Consider the following 23438-nt stretch of genomic DNA (forward strand, 5'->3'; position numbering starts at 1 on the left):
GCGTTAGCCGCAGCGGTACAGGAAGCTTGTGAATGACTGCCGCTTCCCTGTCATGAGCTCTTCTGGACATTTTACATGAATGGCTTATTTTTGCTGCATTGATGTCGTGGGCTTCTTCCTGTCGGCAGCTTTTTAATGGTGCATCTGACATCACTATTTACGGTCGTATCCCCGCTGAATCCGGATGGGGTTGTAGTGAGATAGAATCTCGACGTTGTGTTTTTAAAAGGGATGTTTAATTATTCAACAAAGCTCATCGAGGAGCAAAGCTCATCTTCTTTTACCTTCTGAAGTGGGGGATATTTGAGTGCTGGTGTGGATGGATTTATGCCGACGTTTTGTAGTACGTAAGAAAGAACAAATGTGACGAACAAAGAGATAAAGCTGTTTCGGTCTTGTGGTTTAAATTTGAGCATGTTTTAAACTTGCCGTTAACAATGGCGATGCATAAGCGAGGTAGAACCAACCAGATTGATGCGGTTGCGAGCGAAAGGTGAACGCTTTCAAATATTTCATGTCATTTTGATAGATTATAATTTCTCAATCAATGGCTGATCATGCAACACACATTTTCATTGGAGAGCCTTGCTTCTGTATTCAAGTAAAACTGAGATTGCATGTGCGGAAAATTAGCAATCGCAATTCAAGGCGACTCAAGTTTCTTTCTGTGGCGTACATGTGATCCAACGACACGGTATGGTACTCTATGCATTGAATTATATCAGTAGACTGATTTTGATTCTAGTTCATTCTGACTGAGCTCAGATTTCACTACAGTGGTCCTGTTTACCACATCTATTCCGTTCTGTTTATCCGGACCGAATCAAAGCGAGAGGTGTTTCTACGACAAGGGCGAATTTTGAGAATTGATTGGTTCTATCGAGCTGTTAGTGGGAGTTTTTTTTGTAACGGAAAGTGCTCTGCAGTGTTGAGTGAGTCTTTTGTTGAGAAGGGTCTCTCTCTCTCTCTCTCTCTCCGAGTGAGTCATGCATGTTTAGGGATCTGCCAGGATGCAGGGGAAGAGAGAGACATCTATTTACTAGAGCTCCGTCTCTCTCTCTTTCCCATCTCTGCCTCTTTTTCTCTGTAGAGGAGCGACCTCGCGCTGCTTTTCTCTCTCGTTGTCCTCTGTCTCCATGGATTCCGCATTTTGTGGTTTATTTTTGGTCCTCGAGCTGCTGCGGCCAATGCCGCACGGCGTTGGATTTTCCTGACGGCCGCTCGCTCTCTTTCTTTGAACCCTCGAGGAAGCTTTCTCAGCTCCAGCATGCTAAAGATGTGGACAGTCAGCTGGGAGTTCGATGTGTCCGTTCGCGTGTAGGCTGGCACACCGAGGGGAATGCTTCACCGTGCTAAATACAACCGATTCCGGAATGAGTCAGTGACGTCCGTCGATGAGCTCCTGCACGGTCTCTCCATGAACGCCAAGGTCTCGGCCGTCCCGCCGTCGCCGCCCGTGGGCGACCCTCCGTACGCCCCACCAGCCGAGGTCTTGCCGCCTGACCCCGCCGAGGAGTCCGGCACATTGTGCACCCTCATCAGCAAAGTCTCCAACCTCAAATTTGCCAACTCCTCCGGACTGCTAGGCATCAAGGGCCTGCCGTCTGCAGTCAAGGACCTGGCCGTGTCCAAGCTCCAGGGAGGAGCAACAGGAGGCGTTTCCGGCAGCACGGGCTCGTCTGCCCTCTCTGCGACCTCTGGAGCACCTCACGCCCCGCTGGAGCCCGGTTCGGCCAGCTCGGGGAAGAAAGGCAGGATGGATGAATCTCAGCCTGGCGGAGAGGGCTTGGTCCTGGGAGGGACGGGTACCGCGGGCTGCGGCGGGCTGGTGAATAATCCTTCTCGTGGATGGCTGCACTCCAGCGAAAAGATTTCCGGACCTGGAGTGACGTATGTCGTTAAGGTAAGATCCAAATGCTTTGTCTTCTGCATTTTCCCTTGTTGTTTTGCATCCATGTGGTGGTACAGAAAGGATTATGTGTACGATTTAGAATAATGCAGGTCACCAGTGACTCGAAACGACACCGTTATGTTCACAAGTGACCATAAAAGCACAGAATGTCCCGCCACACGCAGTACCATGTTTACATGCCGTCTGTTTCCTCTGAGTCTTACATGCATGTGGAGGTGGGCGGTAAGAGGCGAATCAGATTTTGTATTACAGTTAAAAAAAATAGGTGGCAATGAATTAATACAGTATGAACTTAATAATCATGTTTGTTTGAATAAATTACCAAATTTAAAACAAGTGAAGATATTTAATCTCATTGGATTTGTTTTCTTTGTTGTAACTTGATAGAAACAAATCAAAAGGATGATTATGCATAACCAGTGTTTGATATATTATAACACTTGAGTTAAAGACAAAAAAGTGAAATTAATATAATAAACACCTGGGATTCAACCAGAGTTATTATAGTACTAAAACCATAACCAAACATTACTTGAAATAAAATATTATACTTAAAAAGGCACCACATTTTCATTTAGTATAACTTGATCAAAATAAAACCGAAATAAAAACCCACGTAAACTATATTGCTAATATAAACTATAAAATAAAATAAAAAACTATATAGACAAATTAAAAAGAAACTAAAAACACAACTCAATTACTAAAACTATTTAAAATTAAAACAAAAACGGAAAATGTAGGTGTGATCAAGCTTCTCAATCTACATTTTTCATATTCCTTATCGTTAAAATTAAAATCACATTTATTTCTATAGCGCTTTATACAATAAAGATTGTTTCAAAACTGCTTCACATTAATAAACAGGAAAATAATGTTGCAAAATTAGCTGTAAACCAGCTCTAAAGAAGATAACAGTATTATTATTCAGCTCAATAACAGTGTTGATGTTGCATGTAAATAAAATAAAACAGTCCTTTACAACCATAGTTTTGCAGCATAACTTTATTTAATTAATTATATACAGTACAGCTTTACATGCATGTGTATTTAAGAGACTTAGATTGTTCTTGTAATATAACACAAGTTCAGTTATCCATCTTCTCTATGTACAATGTTATTGTGATATATTCTCTGCTTTCCTTAAATATCATAGACATAGTGATTCAGTTATGCTTATTTTTTACCTTTGCAGATTTGATCTATTCAAATTAACTGCAAGTTTATCACATCAAAAGGGAAGTGCATGCAAATCGCCTAACCACGTGTGCAGGACAATGCAGTTATTCTTGTCCACATCTATATGCAAAGACAAACATGATAACTTCAACAGTCAAAAGATCAGTTTTGATTTGTGCACATGTGTGCACGTATGCCATGTTTAGCATGCGTGTAGCACCTGCTTTCTGTGCATATGATTTAAAAGCATAAATATAATTACATATACAATGTGTATATATGTTGTTCATTAAGGATTTCCAGAAAACGTTGGAAACTCCGTAGTGCATGTACATTTGTCTTCTCTACATGCACTGTACAAAAACATACACAACTGTCTCCTTTTAGGGTCATTTGCGGACATTTTTTAGATGTTTGTTGTTTTAATAAGTGCATTTTAGTTCCATTGTTGAAACATATTTGTATAACAGATAATGCATATTGAGCATTGACCACAGATCTTGCGGTATCATGTATTTTAAGTGTTTCGTCTAGTGTGTTTACGATCGTATAAGCATGTTCACAGTCCCATTGAGCTAAAGGTGACTCGGATTCGTGCAGCATGAATCATACATTATTCCTTTCTAGCTTTTTTCCTTCTGAATAGTCAGTTGTTGTAGAGGCAAAACACGAAGCGCCTGAACACGACTGAGTTAGATCGTGCAAAGCGGCATGCAATCGATAGGAACTAAACTGATGTGCTTTATTATCTGTGACGAAGCATTTAGCGTACAGAGAGTGACAGAGAAAGAAAAGGACAGTATTTCTAGCTCCTTGTTTGAGTTTGATGTGTTTTGGTAAGAGTTAGTTGGCCAAAGTTAGCGGCGTCTGTGCTAAACCCCTCTGGCGTCCCTTTGCAGGGCTGAATGTGTGTTATTCTTTACAGTTCACTTATTGAGTGACCCTGTGCATGAACACACACACACACACACTATGCTCCATTTCACTAAAAGGACAGCTGCTGACATTGACTGCTTTTCAAACACACGCGACCAGCGTTCAAACAGACTACAGACATTAGATCCAGCCCTTGCTTGATTAGGTTTAAGTGAAAATTTGTACATATAATATATTGTTTGTACATTAATATATACATTTTTTTTTATTAAAAGCTATAATGCACTTAGGTTATGCTGTGTTGTTCATATTTTGAATGAACTTGCAAAGCTTTTGCATTTTCATACTTTTGCCGAGTTTTGGGGCCTTAGTTTGTTTGGGAAATTTTTTACATTTCTGTAATTTATTTAAAATTATTTTACTGTCTTTGACATTTTGTATTGACATTACAGTTCCGAAACATGAAAAAAGTTTTTTAAATGAAATAATATTGCAAAAAATATATTTAATGTTACAATATAAATTATTTGATTACATTTTCTGTCGTTTATTTAAATTGATTTTACTGTCTAATTATCTTGCCATTTTATTGTCAGCTCCTAAAAACCTTTAGGTGTAATAAAAGAATAAATATATATATATATATATTTTTTTTTTACAAAATACATTATACCCCTAGTAAAATATACTAACATTTATTTGAAATACATTTATTTTTGCTAAGTATATTACAAATACATTTACATGTTTAAATACCCTGTAGTTGTATGTACTTTTATTGTACTAAACTGGAAATCTGCTAAATTGAAGAACTTATGTTGTGCTTAAAGCATTTAATTGTGCAGAAGTAGTGCTGAAATATGCTTAAGTATATCTGATATTGATAAAGTGTAACTATTGCAAATATAGTTCATGTACACTTTAAATATTTCGCATTAAACACTGATATTATACAGAAATCATACAATCCTTATTAATAGTGATATTAAAGCACATTTTAAGTGTAATATTAAGAAATGTGCATTGTGCAATAAAGACATATTCCAAATATGATATGTAAAAAATATGTAAATGTATTTGAAGTATACTTGAAATATATATATATATAATTTTACTAGGGAATTTGACTAATATTTTACTTTATTTAGTAGCTACGTCCTTGCAGTGACAATTTTTGTTTTAAATCCCAGTCGTACACCAGAGTTCATTTGGGCAATAGAGACGAGGCAGTGAGGAGATAATTTTCCATAAATCACTCGAGTAAACTTAACTAATCAGCATTTGCTGTCTTACTGGAAGAATGTGGCACGGACGGTGGGTTCGTCGGTCCTCAGGTGGGTTACTGCAGGTGACTCATTCATGAAGTCTAGGAAAGTTTTAGTGAGACTCTGAATGAGTGAGTCATGCAGCGCTGAGACATCAGTGAGGTGAGAGGCTAAATAAAGCAGATGTGTTGATGTGTGATGTCATGGTTCATGGATGAGGTCATCGGCCGGAGAGGAAGTGACACTGTTCTCCACGAATGCCTCATGCGTAGGTCGCAAGTGTGTTTACTGTAGGGCTGCATGATATTCGAGAAAAACTCATATTGCAATATATATATATATATATTGCATGAAAGATAAAACCACCAGATGACTTGAATAGCTCTTTGGAAAAAAATAATCAATGATTGGTGTAGGTTTTGATTTTGTAGGTAAGTAAATCAGCATAGAAAATAAACAACTTATAAGCATGGATAGATATAATAGAACAAATATACAAATAAAATAACAGTATACAGAAATTGAATAATAAAATGTAAAATAACACTGCATAGTCTTCACTGTATACATTAAATCGGTGTTAAATCTACAAATCTACAAATATCTGTGTTTTGTTGTTGTATTGATTTTATTTGAAGGATTTTGAATTTAAGATTAAAAATATGTAATCGTGTAATTTTTTAATTTGCAATATTTTATTTAAGAAATTCATATGTAGGCTAGTAGGCTAGTAGGCTCACTTTTTTTTCTTTTTAATTTATTTCATTTTATTTATTATTACTTTAATAATGCTTTCTTTTATATATATATATATATATATATATATATATATAATTCATGATTGGTTAGGATTTTGAGCTTTTTATCCACCCTATGGGCGAGACTTCGGTTCATTAATGAGAAGATTTAAAACATTATTATGCAAAATTACTGTTTGCGTTACAAACCAGTGTGTTCATAATTAAGATAATACATTAAAATAATATGGTAAGACACATCAATTTTCAATATCAAACAGCAAAACGAGCAGTTTTGTAAAGCTAAAAATAGCTGGAAGTGAATGAGACCTGAAGCTAAACCCATTGAATTTAAAAATGGCCTTTTTTTACAGTAAGGATATGGTGAAACAATAATAAAAAAATAATAATAAGATAATTCATAATTTAATGCTTTCTTATTTGGTTCAGTTAGGGTTTGAGCCTTTTATAAATTAAACAATAGAAGAATAATCGTTAAAGCTGAAGCATGTAATTTTATTTATTTATTAATTGTCTTTGCATTTTTTTGTTTATCAATTTATTTTTATTTATTTATTGAGTTTAATACTTTAGTTCACGAAGGGTTTGGATTTTGAGCCTTTTATAGAATACATTTTTTTTGCTTTTGTAATCATTTTTATTTGAGATATTTTTAATGATTTTAATGAATACTTTCTTAAATAGTTAATTTAGGGTGAGTGTTATGAGCTTTTTTAAAGATTAAAGAATACAAGATTAATCTATAAATGTCATTTTTTTAAATGTAAAATTTTTGTGTGTGTGCATTTGTAGTTAATCAATTTTTGTTTTATTTTAGCATAAGTGACAGACTCATTTTTACGCTGAAATAAAACAAATAACATCCATCCACTCCTACCAAAAAGAAATGAGTTTATGTGAAGACATTTGATCGGATCAGACACGATATGTGTTTTAGACCAAATCACATCTGAAATTACACTCTATGATTTTGAATAACTGTTGTTTTTCAGAAGAAATGTTTAATTGTGTGTCTGCATGTATGTGAGATGAATGTGTGTTTTCTGTGTGTATGTGTGTGTGTGTGTGTGTGTGTGTGTGTGTAGACAAGCAGATTAAAGAATTAAAAAAATCGTTCACCTCAAAAAATGAAGACACTTTTATTAATTATTTATTAATTAGTTTTGAAGAAAAGATGATTATGAGCTGTTCTAATCGCATTTCTGCCCTTGTTTTTCAGTATTTGGGCTGCATTGAAGTTCTCCGGTCCATGAGATCCCTGGACTTCACCACACGATCACAAATCACACGGTAATACAAGTTAAAAACCTTTTAATGTCATTTTGTGCAAGGATTTTATTTTGTGGGTAATATTAGCTGAAATAGCATGCACAGATGCACACTTCCCATCAAAATGGTTAATTTGGTAATATTTTAGTGTATTGCAAATTACTATTAATGTATTACAAATTAGTGTTTAGTTTTATGTGAATTGGGATTCAGTTATGCTTTCCATCCACTACAAAAAAAAAAGTTATTTATTATTTTAGGTATATTTTTTAATTATATTTATCTAAACGTAAAATATTTTATGTATATCATTGTACAAATTATTAATACGTTTTAAATAAATTAAAATAAATAGTAGTGTAGTTTACTTCATCTGTTGCTAAATATATTTTATATAGAATTATAAAATAGAGATTAGAGAGAAATAGAGATTAAATTACTGTTTTACCAACTCTGAGTGCAAATATAAAATAATATTATTAATAATTACAAAAGAAAAACATTTAATTATCCGGCCCCTATTTTTCCTAGGTTTTTATTTTATTTAACAATTTATAAATGTATTATTAAATAAAATTAATTAAAACGAAAAACATTTACTAAAAGGGGACAGATTATTTTGTTTGTTTATTTATTTGTTTATTTGTTTATATAATTATTTATAGACAATAAAAAGGGCACATATAATTGTATTTATATTCCTTTACATTCCATTTGTATTCATTTATTTTTATTTGTTTGTTTTTGTGACTAAAACAAAGCTTTAAGGACTTGATTCAGTTTTTATTTTGTGAACTAAATGAACCAATTCACTAAAATAAATCAGACTTTACAAAAAGGGAGAGTGTGATTCAGATGTTGTTTTCTCTATTATATGTTTGTATATTTATACATATTTATGTTTGTCTTGTTTGCTGTTAAATCACAGTTAATGGCTTCTGTACGCTGTTTTACGGTTACATCACAGTTAATGTTCCCGTGTGGCGTTACACGACTGCTATCAGCTCTTTCGTGGCACTTTTATGTTTTTTCTTGATTTGAATCCACAGTCAAGCTCTCATTTATTGTTGCTAACAGGAGCGCGTGAGATGTGAATGTGTGCTGATGAGTCATTGCGTAACATCAGATCAGATCCCAGCGGACGCCGCTTGTTTATTGAACGCTAGGCTGTGTGGGCCGCTAGCATTAGCAGCGCTGGAGATGACATGTCATATCCTCTTTTCTGCCTGACTTCCTCCTGTAGTGTTCACAGGAACACACCAGCCGTTCCCGATCGCTCTCTGCCCACAAAGATGTGTCCAGAAACTGAGCTTGAACGCTGAACGGTCAACAGGTTTATCTGTATTACACCACATTGTGTAAAACATTAAAAGTCGATCAAAATCAATGTGTCAAGAATCTGTCAAGAACATGTTATATTTGATCCTGCTTTTAGGAGCATTCATATTTATATTTTAAAATTATTTCAATTGCATTTTTACATTACGGTTATTTTTTAAATTCCCAATTATTACTGTAAAGTAAAAAAATAAATAGTAGAATTGGTTGCATTGCATTTATGCTTAATTATGCTTAAATAAATGTACATCAGTAATGAGCATCTAATGAAAATCAGCATCAATGAGATGAGAATTATCTAAAAGCATGAACAGAAAATGAGAAGATTGCTGTGAAAAGGAAGTCATAGTTCAAGATAACATTTGTGGTATTATAATAAAATTATTTTTTTCTTTCCACTAATATGTATATATTTACTGCTGACACACTACACTACTGACTTAATTGACTTAAAACCATTTTTAGCTGATAATTTTGGATGTATATATGTATGTATATGAAAAATATAATGATCTGCACTAATTTTTCTTAATTCTTATGTGTATGTTGTGTATGGTATTAGTATATTTAAGTTAATGTTATTGTTTATATTTATTAATATCAACCTTCGGCAACCCTGTTCTCTGGATATTGTCATGAACGATAAAAAATGCGACGATTTTTGGGCCAGATTCACAGAAACCGATCAAATGGATCCCTTTGTTTCCACTGTTTTCACACAGCATCTTGACAGTTTGCTGGCTTCTGTCCTTCAGAATTACTCATGTCTTCATATTTTTGTCATTTCTCTCGGCAGGGAGGCGATCAGTCTGGTGTGTGAATCTGTCCCTGGTGCCAAAGGAGCTCTGCGCAAGAGAAAGGTACAGTCAGAGAGTGTGGGCAAATATCTTAAAGCAAATAATAAATGCATTTGAACATAAACTTGTTATTTTGCAATGTATTAAGCTTTGAAAAGTCTTAAAAGTACAAAATAAAGCCTTGTAAAGTTGGAAACCAAAAACTAAATGAGTATGATTTTATGAGATGGTTATGTGCCTTTGTTATAAGCATTTTGGCTCATTTAAAAGATGCTTTCAGCCAGAGTTAATAACATTTTTGTGCCTTAAGATAAAATAAAAGTGAAGTGGTTTAATATAAAATTATATTCTTATAATTGCAGAATAATATCATTATTCAAAACATCCTTAATCTTTATTTGAGGAACATGATTTTGGACTATTCAGTTCAGGACAGAAATGAGAGAGATAAGTTAAAATAAAACTTATTAAAACTGCTACAAATTACATATAAATATAATAAGTCTTAATAAAATATTAAATAAAATATTTAAATATAAAATTAAATTATTCAAAATATATTTAATCGGAATATACAATTGATTAAAAAAAATTGTTTTACTTATTTTATTTCAGCTAGTTGCCAAGCCAACTTTTAGCTTAAATAACTAAACCTGAAACTGAAAATAAAATAACAAATAAAAAATTGAAATAAAATAAAATTAATAAAACAGAACTAAATTACTTAAACTTTAACAAAAATTATGAAAATACCTCAATATATAAAAATAAAAACAAATTTTTAATATTAATAAAAACTATAATGGCATATCAGTGATACTAAAATAGCATTGCTTTGAGCTACCAGTAAGAGTTTAGTACTCTGATCTCATACATTTTACCATTCTTAAATCCAATCCACAGACTTCTGCATATCTTCCCTAACAAATCAGAAAATGTGAAAAAGTCTGCAGATCTGTCTTAGCCTGAGCAATTATTATTTTCCATGAAAACTGACCGGGTTCTAAAAAACAATGTGAATGAAGGAAACTAAATTACATTGAATTTAATTTAAAAACACCAGAGACGAGCAGAGATAGAGAGAGTTATAGATTATGGCATATGACAACAGGAAGTGGTCAGAGGTGGAGGTTATTGATGCAGATGGAGACATATAAGACGGAAAAGGAGAAATAAATAAGGAAAAGAGATAAGTGGAGTGAGATAAAGATGGTTAGAGATCAAATAAAGGCTGGAGAAATGGAAATTGTGTGCTGCAATGTGTGTGTGTGTGTGTGTGTGTGTGTGTGTGTGTGAGGGCATAGTGGTAGCACGGTGACTCATTCTTTACTGAGCATCAGTAATCAGCCCTCCTGCCTCCTGCTGTGTGTGTGTGTGTGTGATGCAGGTTTGCAGCCGTGGAAAGGGACGTGTGCATGTGGATTTTAGGAAAGCTTTAAAGCGTGCTGTGCCTGATTCAATGACGCAACATTGGATCGATTTAGCAAACAAACACAGAATGATGCATTGCATGCATGATTTTTATTTTATGCTTTATTTTATTTTAATGCTGTTCCATTAATGTTATATGAATGAAGACTGGACTTGATTTGAATTTCAGTTTCAGTTTAGTGCATTTGGCAAACACTGCATTTTAATTGGAAAAGCATTTACAGCTAAATAAATTAGTAAAATAATAATAATACAAATGAATCTCAGTTTAAGGAAAATAAAATAATTTAGAACATATTTAATCTATGTTTGTGGAACATGATTTTGGATCGATGAGATTTCACTGTGGATGAAGCTAAAGTTCAGTGCAAGACAAGAATTTGTCAACTGGATGAAAGTAACAATGCTACAAATGAAATATCAATGTAATAGAATTAATCAAATATAAAATTAAATATAAAGAAAAAATAAAATAATTATTCAGGAAATATTTAATCTTTATTTGTGGAATATTATTTTGTTCTGATTTCACGGTTGACTGCTTCTATTCAACGCAGGACAATTTATTTTAAATAAATTATAAATCAAATGATTAAACTACAAATAAAACATCATTATAATAAGAATTAACAAAATATTAAAATATAAAAAATATGAGAAAATAAAATTGCATAATTATTTAGAACATATTTCTTCTTTATCTGTGGAACATGATTTTGGATCAGTGAGATTTCACTGTGGATGAAGCTACAGTTTGATGCAGAACAAAAAAAAATATGAAAATAAATTTAAATAACAGTGCTGCAATAATATAATAAGAATAAGTGAAATCTAAAAAAAAAAAAATATTATCTTAATTTTTGATTTTATGTGGATGAAGCTACGATGTGGATGCAGAACAAATAATAATCAAGCAGTCTAAGAAATAAGCAATCATCCAATTTGGCTAGCTTTATTATATATAAGAATGAAGATGAAAACATGAGCCTGTGGTGCTCTCTTTCAGCCTCCCTCCAAACTCCTCTCCAGTATTCTGGGCAAGAGTAACCTACAGTTTGCTGGGATGAGTATCAACCTCAACATCTCCACCAGCAGTTTGAACCTGATGACACCCGACTCCAAACAGGTCCAGAAACACACACTGCCCTCCTCTCATTCTCAGGATGCAGTGTTCTCTTACAGATGAATGATGCTTCTTCCTGTTTCCACAGATAATCGCCAATCATCACATGCAGTCCATATCCTTTGCCTCCGGAGGAGATCCTGTAAGACATTTACAACATCACACCCATGATTCATTCCTCAGCTGACACTCAGTCTCACCACACTTTATGGCACATGAAGCTGTTTAAAAGGGCATATCCAGACATATAGGGCATATAGAACGACTTCAGTGTTTCTGTTAATAAAGGACAGAGCCATAACTAATTTGTTTTAGTGGTATTTTATCTTATTTGTAATGTTTTTTACACCAAAGGCAGTGCTAGTTAGCATTTAGTGATTATTTACCACCATTATTTTCACTTAATAAGCTACTGTACCTTTAAGACTTGTGTTCATAAATTACTTTATTATTGGCTAGTTTTCTACATGTTTTTTATCAGGTTGCTGAATATTAAATCGATGTTAGTATGTAAATATGGTTGGTCATATGCTAATGAGCGCATAGGTGTGATGCCACAATCATGACAGTTTCACAAATTAGTTACTCAGTAGATTTATTTCAGTCCCCATACACTATTCCAAATAATTATATGTAATTTTACATATTAACCTGAAATGTCCTTGTGATGGATGATTACTAAGGGAATTTGGGCTTATATGATATTATATATCATATGTATAATCCTGTGGAACAGGAAGTCATGGATGGACAATTTCATGCTCTTAGTCACCCCAGTGTGCTAAAAAATGTAAATATATAATATATAAATGGGAATATACTTCAGAGATATTTTACTCATAAGAATTTCTAGGGGTGCCAATAATTGTGGCCAACATGCATTGGAAAAAAAACAACAACATTTATTTCATAATGAGATTTCCCCCCACTTTCAATTGTTTTACTTCAGTGAAAGGTTAGAATTTTTTAAATAAAAGATTAAAAGAATAATCGATTACGATTAAGTTTCACAGCCGGCTTTGCTCATATTTACCAAGGGTACTAATATTAGTGTGAATCATGACATCTTCATGTTCTGGGCTTTTAATGTGTAAATGTGGGTGGTCATATGTTAATGAGCTCACAGATCTGATGTCATCGTAATTTTGAAAATGGGTCAGTTTTGCAATTTTTAATATGTAAATGTTGGAAGTCATATGTTAATGAGCTCATGGTTGTGGTGTAAAAAATATTTACATTTCATGAATAAGTTATATTTGCAGTTTTTAACGTGTAAAAATGGGTGGTCATATGTTAATGACCTCATCGAGTTGAAGTCATAATGACAATTTCATATATTAGTCATTATTGTTTTGATTGAGATTTCATGAATGAGTGCGTTTTTTGTGTGTGTAATTGTCATAATCATGACGTTCTGGTCTTTCAATATTAATGTGTGGGCATATATGTTAATGAGCTCATAAGTGTGGTGTCATCATGATCGCTGACAAATGAGTCATTTTTGTAATCCGGTTTCAATAAACAGAGGATGAGTTGTGAGTTTCGAAGTACGTAATACATCTCATTTCAAAAGAGCAAGAAATATCCTGTTTGCAGTTATTTGACAGCTTTAAAGAGACATGCTCATGAAAGCACGTACAGTCGTGGCCAAAAGTTTTGAGAATTACATAAATATTAGTTTTCAAAAAGTTTGCTGCTAAACTGCTTTTAGATCTTTGTTTCAGTTGTTTCTGTGATGTACTGAAATATAATTACAAGCACTTCATACGTTTCAAAGGCTTTTATCGACAATTACATGACATTTATGCAAAGAGTCAGTATTTGCAGCGTTGGCCCTTCTTTTTCAGGACCTCTGCAATTTCGACTGGGCATGCTCTCAATCAACTTCTGGGCCAAATCCTGACTGATAGCAACCCATTCTTTCATAATCACTTCTTGGAGTTTGTCAGAATTAGTGGGTTTTTGTTTGTCCACCCACCTCTTGAGGATTGACCACAAGTTCTCAATGGGATTAAGATCTGGGGAGTTTCCAGGCCATGGACCCAAAATTTCAACATTCTGGTTCCCGAGCCACTTAGTTATCACTTTTGCCTTATGGCACGGTGCTCCATCGTGCTGGAAAATGCATTGTTCTTCACCAAACCGTTGTTGGATTGTTGGAAGAAGTTGCTGTTGTAGGGTGTTTTGGTACCATTCTTTATTCATGGCTGTGTTTTTGGGCAGAATTGTGAGTGAGCCCACTCCCTTGGATGAGAAGCAAACCCACACATGAATGGTGTCAGGATGCTTTACTGTTGGCATGACACAGGACTGATGGTAGCGCTCACCTTTTCTTCTCCGGACAAGCCTTTTTCCAGATGCCCCAAACAATCGGAAAGGGGCTTCCTCGGAGAATATGACTTTGCCCCAGTCCTCAGCAGTCCATTCACTATACTTTCTGCAGAAGATCAATCTGTCCCTGATGTTTTTTTTGGAGAGAAGTGGCTTCTTTGCTGCCCTTCTTGACACCAGGCCATCTTCCAAAAGTCTTGGCCTCACTGTGCGTGCAGATGCGCTCACACCTGCATGCTGCCATTCCTGAGCAAGCTCTGCACTGGTAGCACTCCGATCCCGCAGCTGAATCCTCTTTAGGAGACCATCCTGGCGCTTGCTGGACTTTCTTGGACGCCCTGAAGCCTTCTTTACAAGAATTGAACCTCTTTCCTTGAAGTTCTTGATGATCCTATAAATTGTTGATTTAGGTCCAATCTTAGTAGCCACAATATCCTTGCCTGTGAAGCCATTTTTATGCAACGCAATGATGGCTGCACGCGTTTCTTTGCAGGTCACCATGGTTAACAATGGAAGAACAATGATTTCAAGCATCACCCTCCTTTTAACATGTCAAGTCTGCCATTCTAACCCAATCAGCCTGACATAATGATCTCCAGCCTTGTGCTCGTCAACATTCTCACCTGAGTTAACAAGACGATTACTGAAATGATCTCAGCAGGTCCTTTAATGACAGCAATGAAATGCAGTGGAAAGTTTTTTTTGGGATTAAGTTCATTTTCATGGCAAAGAAGGACTATGCAATTCATCTGATCACTCTTCATAACATTCTGGAGTATATGCAAATTGCTATTATAAAAACTTAAGCAGCAACTTTTCCAATTTCAATATTTATGTAATTCTCAAAACTTTTGGCCACGACTGTAGAAGTGGAATTAGCTCAGTTTAGCTTTGAATCATTGTCTGTGTCTTCTGTCAACAGGACACCACTGATTACGTCGCTTATGTGGCAAAAGATCCTGTTAACCGGAGAGGTATTACTCCCATCTTTTTCTCTGCTGCATGCTCTGATGATTTGCGTGTCATTTTTTGGATGTTAAATCACTTTCCAACTGTAATTAATCCTTTCTTAGGTTGACTTCTTAAAGGAATAGTTCACCCAAAAATGACATGCTAATATGTCCTCACCCTCAGGTCATCCAAGATGTGGATGAGTTTGTTTCTTCATCAGATTTGGAGAAATATAGCATATAAATATAGCACTTGCTCACCAATGCAAGTGAATGGGTGCCGTCAGAATGAGAGTCCAAACAGCTGATAAAAACATCACAATAATCCACAGCACTCCATCAAAAGTCCATCTCCTGTTGTCTCTCACATCAAAATCCAGCCACATATTTGTTACGTCACCCATTCACTACAAAACAGAATAACTTTTCCTTCAAGACACTTAACACAGTGACTATGAAAACATACAGGGCGTGTAACTAATTTCTCTGCAGAACAACCATAACATGTGTTTGGTGGATGCTGCAGAGCTGAGGCTGTTCTTGTTGGTCAACCACAGTTTTAGGTGTAAGGCTCTCGAGGGCCAGTTTATTGTGTTTACCACGCTGGGCCGTCCTGTAACGCACATTCACAAACAAGCGTGATTGATCAGTCCACCACAGCCGCATTTAGCATCAAACAATCAATTCCTGTGGCTGTTGTATCTCCGTCTCTTTTCATTTCATGGATCTTTTAACTTCCTGTCGGCGCAGAGGCCACGTTTTAAAACTCTCGCTGTATTTCTAATGCATTTTTGATGTTGTCAGAGGAAAGATTTTGTAATGAACACTTTATAGCGGAGTGAGTCAGCGAATCGACATCCGTTCCCCATCTGCTGATATCTAATACTTCAGCAAGCGTGCATGTCTTATGGTTGTGTACATGTCAGATTTATTGCTCCTGCATTTTTGTTTCATGTGTTTTGACTGATAAATTTAAGTCACATTTAAGTCTTTAGCAATGCATATTACTAATATATTTACAGTAGGAAATTTACAAAATATCTTCATGCAACACAATCTTTACTTAATATCCTGATGTTTTTGACATAAAAGAACAATTGTTAATTATGACCCATACAAAGTATTTTTGCATAAATTAAATGTGGATTATTATAGTTGACTAAAATTAAAACCATAAAAAAAGACATTTTGTTACTTGAAATAAACTAACTGAAATAAAAAATATCTAAAAAAAACTTTAACTCATTTAATTTCAGCTTTAGTTGCACTAGCAGCTAATAAAATAAAAACTGAAATAAAATTAATAAAATCTGTTTAATAATAAACTAATAAAAATGGCAAAAAACAACAAAGTTACTAAAATTGTATTTACAACTAAAAACAGGAAATATAAAAAAAAAAAACATTTTAAAAATGAATAAAGAATTTATGTATATATGTATATTATATATGTATAGAAATATATAAATAGTACCATGATGTAGAAAACCTTTAAAATTTGAAACACCTTTTATCATATTTCCACAGTAATGAGAATTACATATTTCCCAGACATGAAAATATCCAAATTATGTGTCATTAGTAACCCTTTGAAATAATCAATCATTTTTTTTATTATTATTTTGGAAAAGTGTGTGAAAAAATGTGTTTTATGTTCGGTCACAATAGACCGGTGGGATAATGTGTGTACTGAAATAACATATTTCTGCAGTCATAAAAATGGTTAGATAGATAGCTATTTTAAACTGTTTGATCACATTTTAGGGTTATTATTTTGCATAAAAAACTTTTGCAACATTGATAGGAACACTGAGATTAAAAAAAAAAAAAAAAAAATTAAAAATGTTTTTTTTTGTAAAATATAACAGAATTTTTTTTTATATTAATGCTTAGAGTATTACAACATCATTATTGTAAATTTTTTGTAACCTTTGGCTTTTTAATTTAGTGCAATATTTTGTCACTGAAACATTTTATTGTCATTTTCACTAGCCACTGCTATTAGTTTTATATTGTATATCTAAGTTCACTGGTATCCCACTGGTCACTATTGTGACAATCAGCATGTTTACTCATATATTTAGCAACAAAACTAAATATATGTGAATGTATATATTTATACTAGACACCCTAAAGATCACCTGTACCAAAAATCTTTGTAATATATTTATGTTAAGACACTTTACTAGCCTTTAGTTTTGGAGCACTTAGATGCAGCCATCATCTTCTCAAGGAGCAAACAGAAAGTAAACCGCTCTTGTCATGTGACAATTTGCACTAATCACGTGAACATGCACATATTTAATTGAGACCCTTTATTTTTTTCATATTTGCAAGAAGTACACCAACACATCAGTCAGTAAGGTTTTTAGAGCTTTATAAATGAAACCCTTTTTTACAGTCACTATTGTGACCGGTGGGATGTGCTTAATGATCATGACGATTCCTAAAATGTTCTTCTGTCTTTTAACTTTGGGTTGAAATATGGACAGGTTTTGTCAGAGTGATCCTGACGTGTGCCGTGTTTTCTAGCCTGTCATATTGTGGAGTGCTCTGACGGTCTGGCTCAGGATGTGATCAGTACGATCGGTCAGGCGTTTGACCTGCGCTTTCAGATCTATCTGCAGTGTCCGTCCAGCAAACCCTCGTCCATGCACGACAGGTGAGTCCTCATCTACACCTTCAGGATTCTGATCTGAGACCACTTCTGCCTCTCACTGTGTCCTGTCTTTAGGGGTATGAGTACTGACGAGCCCCCATGGACGGAGGAAGGAGAGGAGTCGGCCGATCATCACTACTACAACAGCATTCCCGGAAAGATGCCGCCACCAGGAGGATTCATTGACACTAGATTGACCAATCAGACGCAAGACGGCAGCCAGGTCTGCCAATCGATAATCACTCGAGATCAGCTGCTTCTGCTAATGCAACTATTGTGTTTCTGTCAATATCTCTTGATGAATTGTGTTTTCGGTAAATAATGATAGTAAAGATCGTGCTGTTATTCTGAAGTTTAGTAGTATCTACAGCTTTAGATACAGGAAATGAATCGAGAGAGAGGGAACAAAATAAATCTGATATTAACTGTGATGTTTGCTTACTTTTTGTTACAATTCTATTTTTATTCTATTTTGTCTATCTCAAAACCAATAGCGCAAAATACTGAACAATCCCAATATTTCCACCCCAACATATAGTATATATTTATTAAATTAAAATAATAAAAGAAATATTACATTTTGTTATTATATTAAAATACAAAATGCAGCACAAATTGTCCACTCCAACATATAATGTGTAGAAAATAAGATTAAATAAATAAATATTACATTATATTTTGTTTTAATTTCGAAAAAAATAACAAAAATAATGCACAATAAAAACATTATATAATATAAAAAAATATATATATTACATATTATATTACGTTTTTTTAAATCAAAACAAACAACATTATATTACAAATATTATATTTTTATACAATATTGAAACAAACACCTTTTCCACTCAACATATATAAGAATTAAATTAAAATGAGAGGTGTATATTACATTTTGTTACAGTATCGAAAAAAAAAAACAACTTTCCCACAGTGTATATAATGATTAAAATAAATAATATACTTAAAAGTAATATTTATTTGTTTATCATGTTGAAAAATGTACAATTCCAACTTTCCTACCCCAACATATATAATTAAATCAAAATAAAAAATACAAAAATTGAACATTTCTAAAGTTAGTTATCAGTACAGTGTTAGCTGTTTAAAAACATTCCACACAATCTGCTTCTTAACAGCTTGTACTTTAAAAGTTTGCCATTAATAGTGTGATTTTAATTGAAGATATATTAAACTGTGGCTTTAAAGGATTCATTGGGAGGACTTCCTGTAGTGTTTCCTGTCTGTTAGGACAGGGATGAGGAGGTGTTTCATTACTGTTGTTGATGACTCACATGTTGTTTACTGCTGTCCAATCACAGGCGGCTGGAGTCGACCAGACGTACTACCAGGGCCGACCCATGTTCATCCAACAAGGTGCAATTCCCCTTTTTCTCCCTCCGTTTTCACATTTAGATGCCCAAACACCTCATGTCAATAAAAAAAAAAAATTCCGTCTGTGCCTTTCGTATAGGCTCCTGTGACATTTACAGTCTCCCTGAGGTCAAAGGTCAAGCCCCGAAGGCAGGAGAAGTGCCCACGTATGTGAACACACAGCACATTGACACGCAGGTGCTAGCCGCCCTCCAGGGAGAGTCAGAGACGCTGTCTGATTCAGGCACGGGCGGGACAGCTAAAGACAGCCCGAGGAAGGACCTCTTTGACATGAGTAAGAGTTTAGAGGCAATTCACTGCTGTAGGACTATATATGTACGTGTTCAATAGGTGCTGCATAGAAATGCAGTTGTTTTACTTTATTGTGCTTAAATGGTTAAATACACATAAAGTTGCTAAATGCTGTCATAAAATGTTTTACTTGTATTAGATTTTGCTGTGGTGTTAAAATATCCAAGAGCTGTGGGAATGTCAATGTTATCTAAAGTGTTGGCCTTGTTACAACCCTATTTTAAGCACCTGTATTTGTTTTATTAGTGTTTTTGATACCTATAATATTTGCTTGAAAAATAGCGGCCATTTGGCCAATTTATGGCACAGCTGACTAGATTGTTGAAACTATTTTTCATCATCCTGTGTGGCCGCAGAAAAATAAAAGTACCAACAGAGCATACAGTAAATGACACACCTAATACAAAAACCAGATGCATTGTGATAAAGCAACAAAACATATATCTCTTCAATGACATTTTGTCCAACTGAACATTTGGCTTCTATTTCTGTGTCAGCTCCGCCCACAGTCAAATCTCATTGGTCCAAAATCCCACTCCTCATTAGAATATTAAATAACTTCTAACTTCCAAATTTAGCATTTTACACAAAACATGTTGTGTTTCATCATGATGTTAATGTTTACATCATCTTAATATCTTCAAATCCTCATAGTCGCATTTGTGGTGGATAAAGTTGGATAAAGTTGGACTTTATTGAACAACTTGTTACTCACCATGGAAATAGCAAGGGATGCTGGCATTAAAACACCAAACATCAGATTGTATATGAAGATCTGGGTGATAATATAGTTACAACTTTGCGATGATATAAACAATCAGCACATTGTTTTCTCGTGCCATCAGAGCCGTTTGAGGATGCCATCATGACCCAGACTCCAGCATCAGAGCTGTATAAAGCGGCGTCTGTGGATAACTCCAGTCCTCTGCTGATGCGCGCGGCCGCTCTGAGAGCTCAGGAGGAGCTGGAGGACCAGATGTGGTACCACGGAGAGATGAGCCGCCGCCAGGCCGAGAAACTGCTGCTCCATGACGGAGACTTCCTGGTGCGGAAGAGCACCACAAACCCGGGCTCATACGTGCTGACAGGGATGCACCACGGCCTGGCCAAACACCTGCTGCTGGTCGATCCGGAGGGAACGGTGAGAACGGTTTTTAATGACTTGAGCATGTCTTTTTATTAATGAGGTTGGGCTGGAAAATTGGTATATATATAGTATTTCTTAAACATGAAAAACCTACTCCGAGCATTGCTGAATATGAAGTGATTATAGAAATATCTAATCGCATACTGAAAAATGACAAACCATTCTTAACTCAGAATTTGCTAGTAATATTCAAAGATAATTACTTGAAGAAGAAATACTGAAACGTTTTTTTCTTTGTTTTGAAAACTGTTCTTGCAGTGTGTTGAAGTAAATATAGTAGGATTCTATCTCTTGAGAAGATGCTTCTATTTTAGGTTCTTTTGTACTTTGAAGTTGAGAGTAAAACAATTGGAGTGAAAAGTTGAACATGAATTTGAGAGATTTGATCTTGTTCTCCAGCATGATTTGAAATGTAGCATCATGAGCTTGAGTGGAAAAGAAGATCTGATGAATACAGAGTCACATGACCAGTGACACTTTTTCAGCATCATTACTCCAGTCTTCAGTGTCACATCATTCTAATATGCTGATTTGTTATCTTCGTTAACTAAAACTAAAATGAAATACATAAAAAATAAGTAATTATTATTAGTTCAGCTAGTTGCTTGTGTTTCGTTGATACTAAAACTTAATGAAACTATAAACATTAGAAACAAACTAATAAAACACCACAAAATTAATAAAAGTTACTGAAATTAGAATTCAAATCTAATTCAAAATATTAGCAAAAAACAAAATAGCAATAATATTATAAAAAATACAACTATAATTATAAAACTATATTCATTTAAAAGTTTTATAGTAACTATAAGTAAAACTAAAATAATGACATTAATATTAAAATAAGTCTGCTGCTCAATAAACATTTCTTATTATTATCAATGTTGAAAACAGTTGTGCTGCTTCAGGTTTTTTTATGGAAACTGATACATTTGAAGGATTCTTTAACTCGTAGGAATTTTAAAAGAATAGCATTTATTAGGATATCATTTGGGAATCATTTGTAACATCATAAATGACTTTACTGTCACTTTTAGTCAATTTAATACATCCTTGCGCAATAAAAGTATTAATTTATTTAGAAAAATAAATAAATAAATCATACCAACCCCAAAATTTTTAAAATGGTAATTCTGTCATGTCTGATTTAACTTTCTACTCGATCAACTCTATGCCTTCTCCAGGTCCGGACGAAAGATCACATATTCGAGAGCATAAGCCACCTGATTGGTCATCATCGTGACAACAACCTGCCGATCGTGTCGGCGGGAAGCGAACTGTGTTTGAAGCAGCCGGTGGACAGAAAACAGTGACGACAGCTGAACCCCGCGGGAGCCTCACGGTGGCGCTCTTTCACCAAAACAAACACCCCATCGGAGAACACGTGACGCTTGTCCGACTGCTGGACTGTGCGCTGGTTGAGAATCTCTATTTTTGAAGAAGAAGACGGCGGTGGGTTTTTCGGACCGTTTGAACGAACTCGGTCTCCAAGAGGGATGCGACGAAAACTAGATAAAGAGTATTTTAGAATAAAAATAAAAAGTTTAGTTTTGTCTATCATAGCACAACTGGATTTTCATGTTCGTTGACAAGAGATAGAAGGAAATGAATATTTGAAAAAACGCAAATTTAAAAAACAAAAAGCTGTTTATATCGACCTATTTTAGGAGTTGGGCCTTCACTGCAGCTAGTGTGCGAGATCATTTGGTAGCTTCACTGCTTTTTAGAGGGAGGATGACGTGAATGTGTTTACTTTAGCAGAAATCACACTTTGACGCTGCACGCACACACACACACACACGGCTTTAAAGTACCATCATTTTTAGATGACGTTGAAACCTGTGGCACTCGCATGACTTAAAACCTTAATTGTACTTGTGGTCATTGTTGGTAGCATCCAGAGCCCCAGCGGAGGTGCTTTAGTGTGCTCTCAATGTAAAATATTTATGCTTTCCAGTATTCCTTGAGTTTAGCTCCTTCTTTAAACATGTCAGAGGTGTGTAGTCGCTCGGCTCGGCCCTTTACTTTATACCTGGATGTTTCTATCGGTTCTGACTTTCATGGTTTGACTGTGGGCTTCACAAACACACACACTGGTATTATGATTCTTCTTCTGATGATTCTTTTCAATTAAACGGTTCTAAATGAATAGCACAATCAACTCTTTTCTGTGTGAGAGACGGTCACAGTCTATTACTGGACGAACTGGAATATTACTGGATTCTTCAGCATATTAGCCACGAGTCACATGCTTCTGTTGCATCTTGTGTTTTCCTGTAAATCCACATTTTAGATAAATGAAACTTGCATTTGATACAATGACTGTTTCGTACATAGCTCTAAGAACTGAATGTGTTAAGTTTTCATGCATAAGGGTAAATTATAAATGTCAAGAAATTGACCCAAAAATCAACATAAAATCAGACAATGAAGCTTAATTGCCATTAAAATAATAAAACAAAATGCTTATGTTTCAACAAACAGGTTTCATTTTCTTAATGCTGGCTAAAATACATTTTCTTCTTTATATATATATATATATATATATATATATATATATATATATATATATATACAGTACAGACCAAAAGTTTGGACACACCTTCTCATTCAAAGAGTTTTCGTTATTTTTATGACTATGAAAATTGTAGTCACACTGAAGGCATCAAGGGCTATTTGACCAAGAAGGAGAGTGATGGGGTGCTGCGCCAGATGAC

At 34.6% G+C, this 23438-nt stretch overlaps 1 protein-coding gene across 2 annotated transcripts in view; it reads left to right on the forward strand.

Annotated features, from left to right (window-relative positions):
• LOC132116902 (SHC-transforming protein 3-like) overlaps positions 1-22043 on the forward strand; it is a 23380-nt gene extending 1337 nt beyond the window's left edge. The window contains exons 2-13 of one of the 2 annotated variants that reach the window (XM_059525791.1): positions 1252-1903; positions 7210-7280; positions 9394-9457; positions 11832-11951; positions 12037-12090; positions 15202-15253; positions 17762-17891; positions 17964-18111; positions 19211-19265; positions 19363-19557; positions 20420-20715; positions 21906-22043. In XM_059525791.1, coding sequence (XP_059381774.1) covers positions 1340-1903; positions 7210-7280; positions 9394-9457; positions 11832-11951; positions 12037-12090; positions 15202-15253; positions 17762-17891; positions 17964-18111; positions 19211-19265; positions 19363-19557; positions 20420-20715; positions 21906-22034 — 1878 coding nt within the window. In that variant the 5' untranslated portion in view covers positions 1252-1339 and the 3' untranslated portion in view covers positions 22035-22043. Of the gene's footprint in view, positions 1-280; positions 1904-7209; positions 7281-9393; positions 9458-11831; positions 11952-12036; positions 12091-15201; positions 15254-17761; positions 17892-17963; positions 18112-19210; positions 19266-19362; positions 19558-20419; positions 20716-21905 lie in introns of those variants that run through there. The other variant, XM_059525790.1, reaches the window with a different exon arrangement.
• The last annotated feature ends 1395 nt before the right edge of the window (positions 22044-23438 follow it).

The sequence above is a fragment of the Carassius carassius genome, chromosome 36 (assembly GCF_963082965.1).
Source record: "Carassius carassius chromosome 36, fCarCar2.1, whole genome shotgun sequence".
Classification (NCBI taxonomy): Eukaryota; Metazoa; Chordata; class Actinopteri; order Cypriniformes; family Cyprinidae; genus Carassius; species Carassius carassius.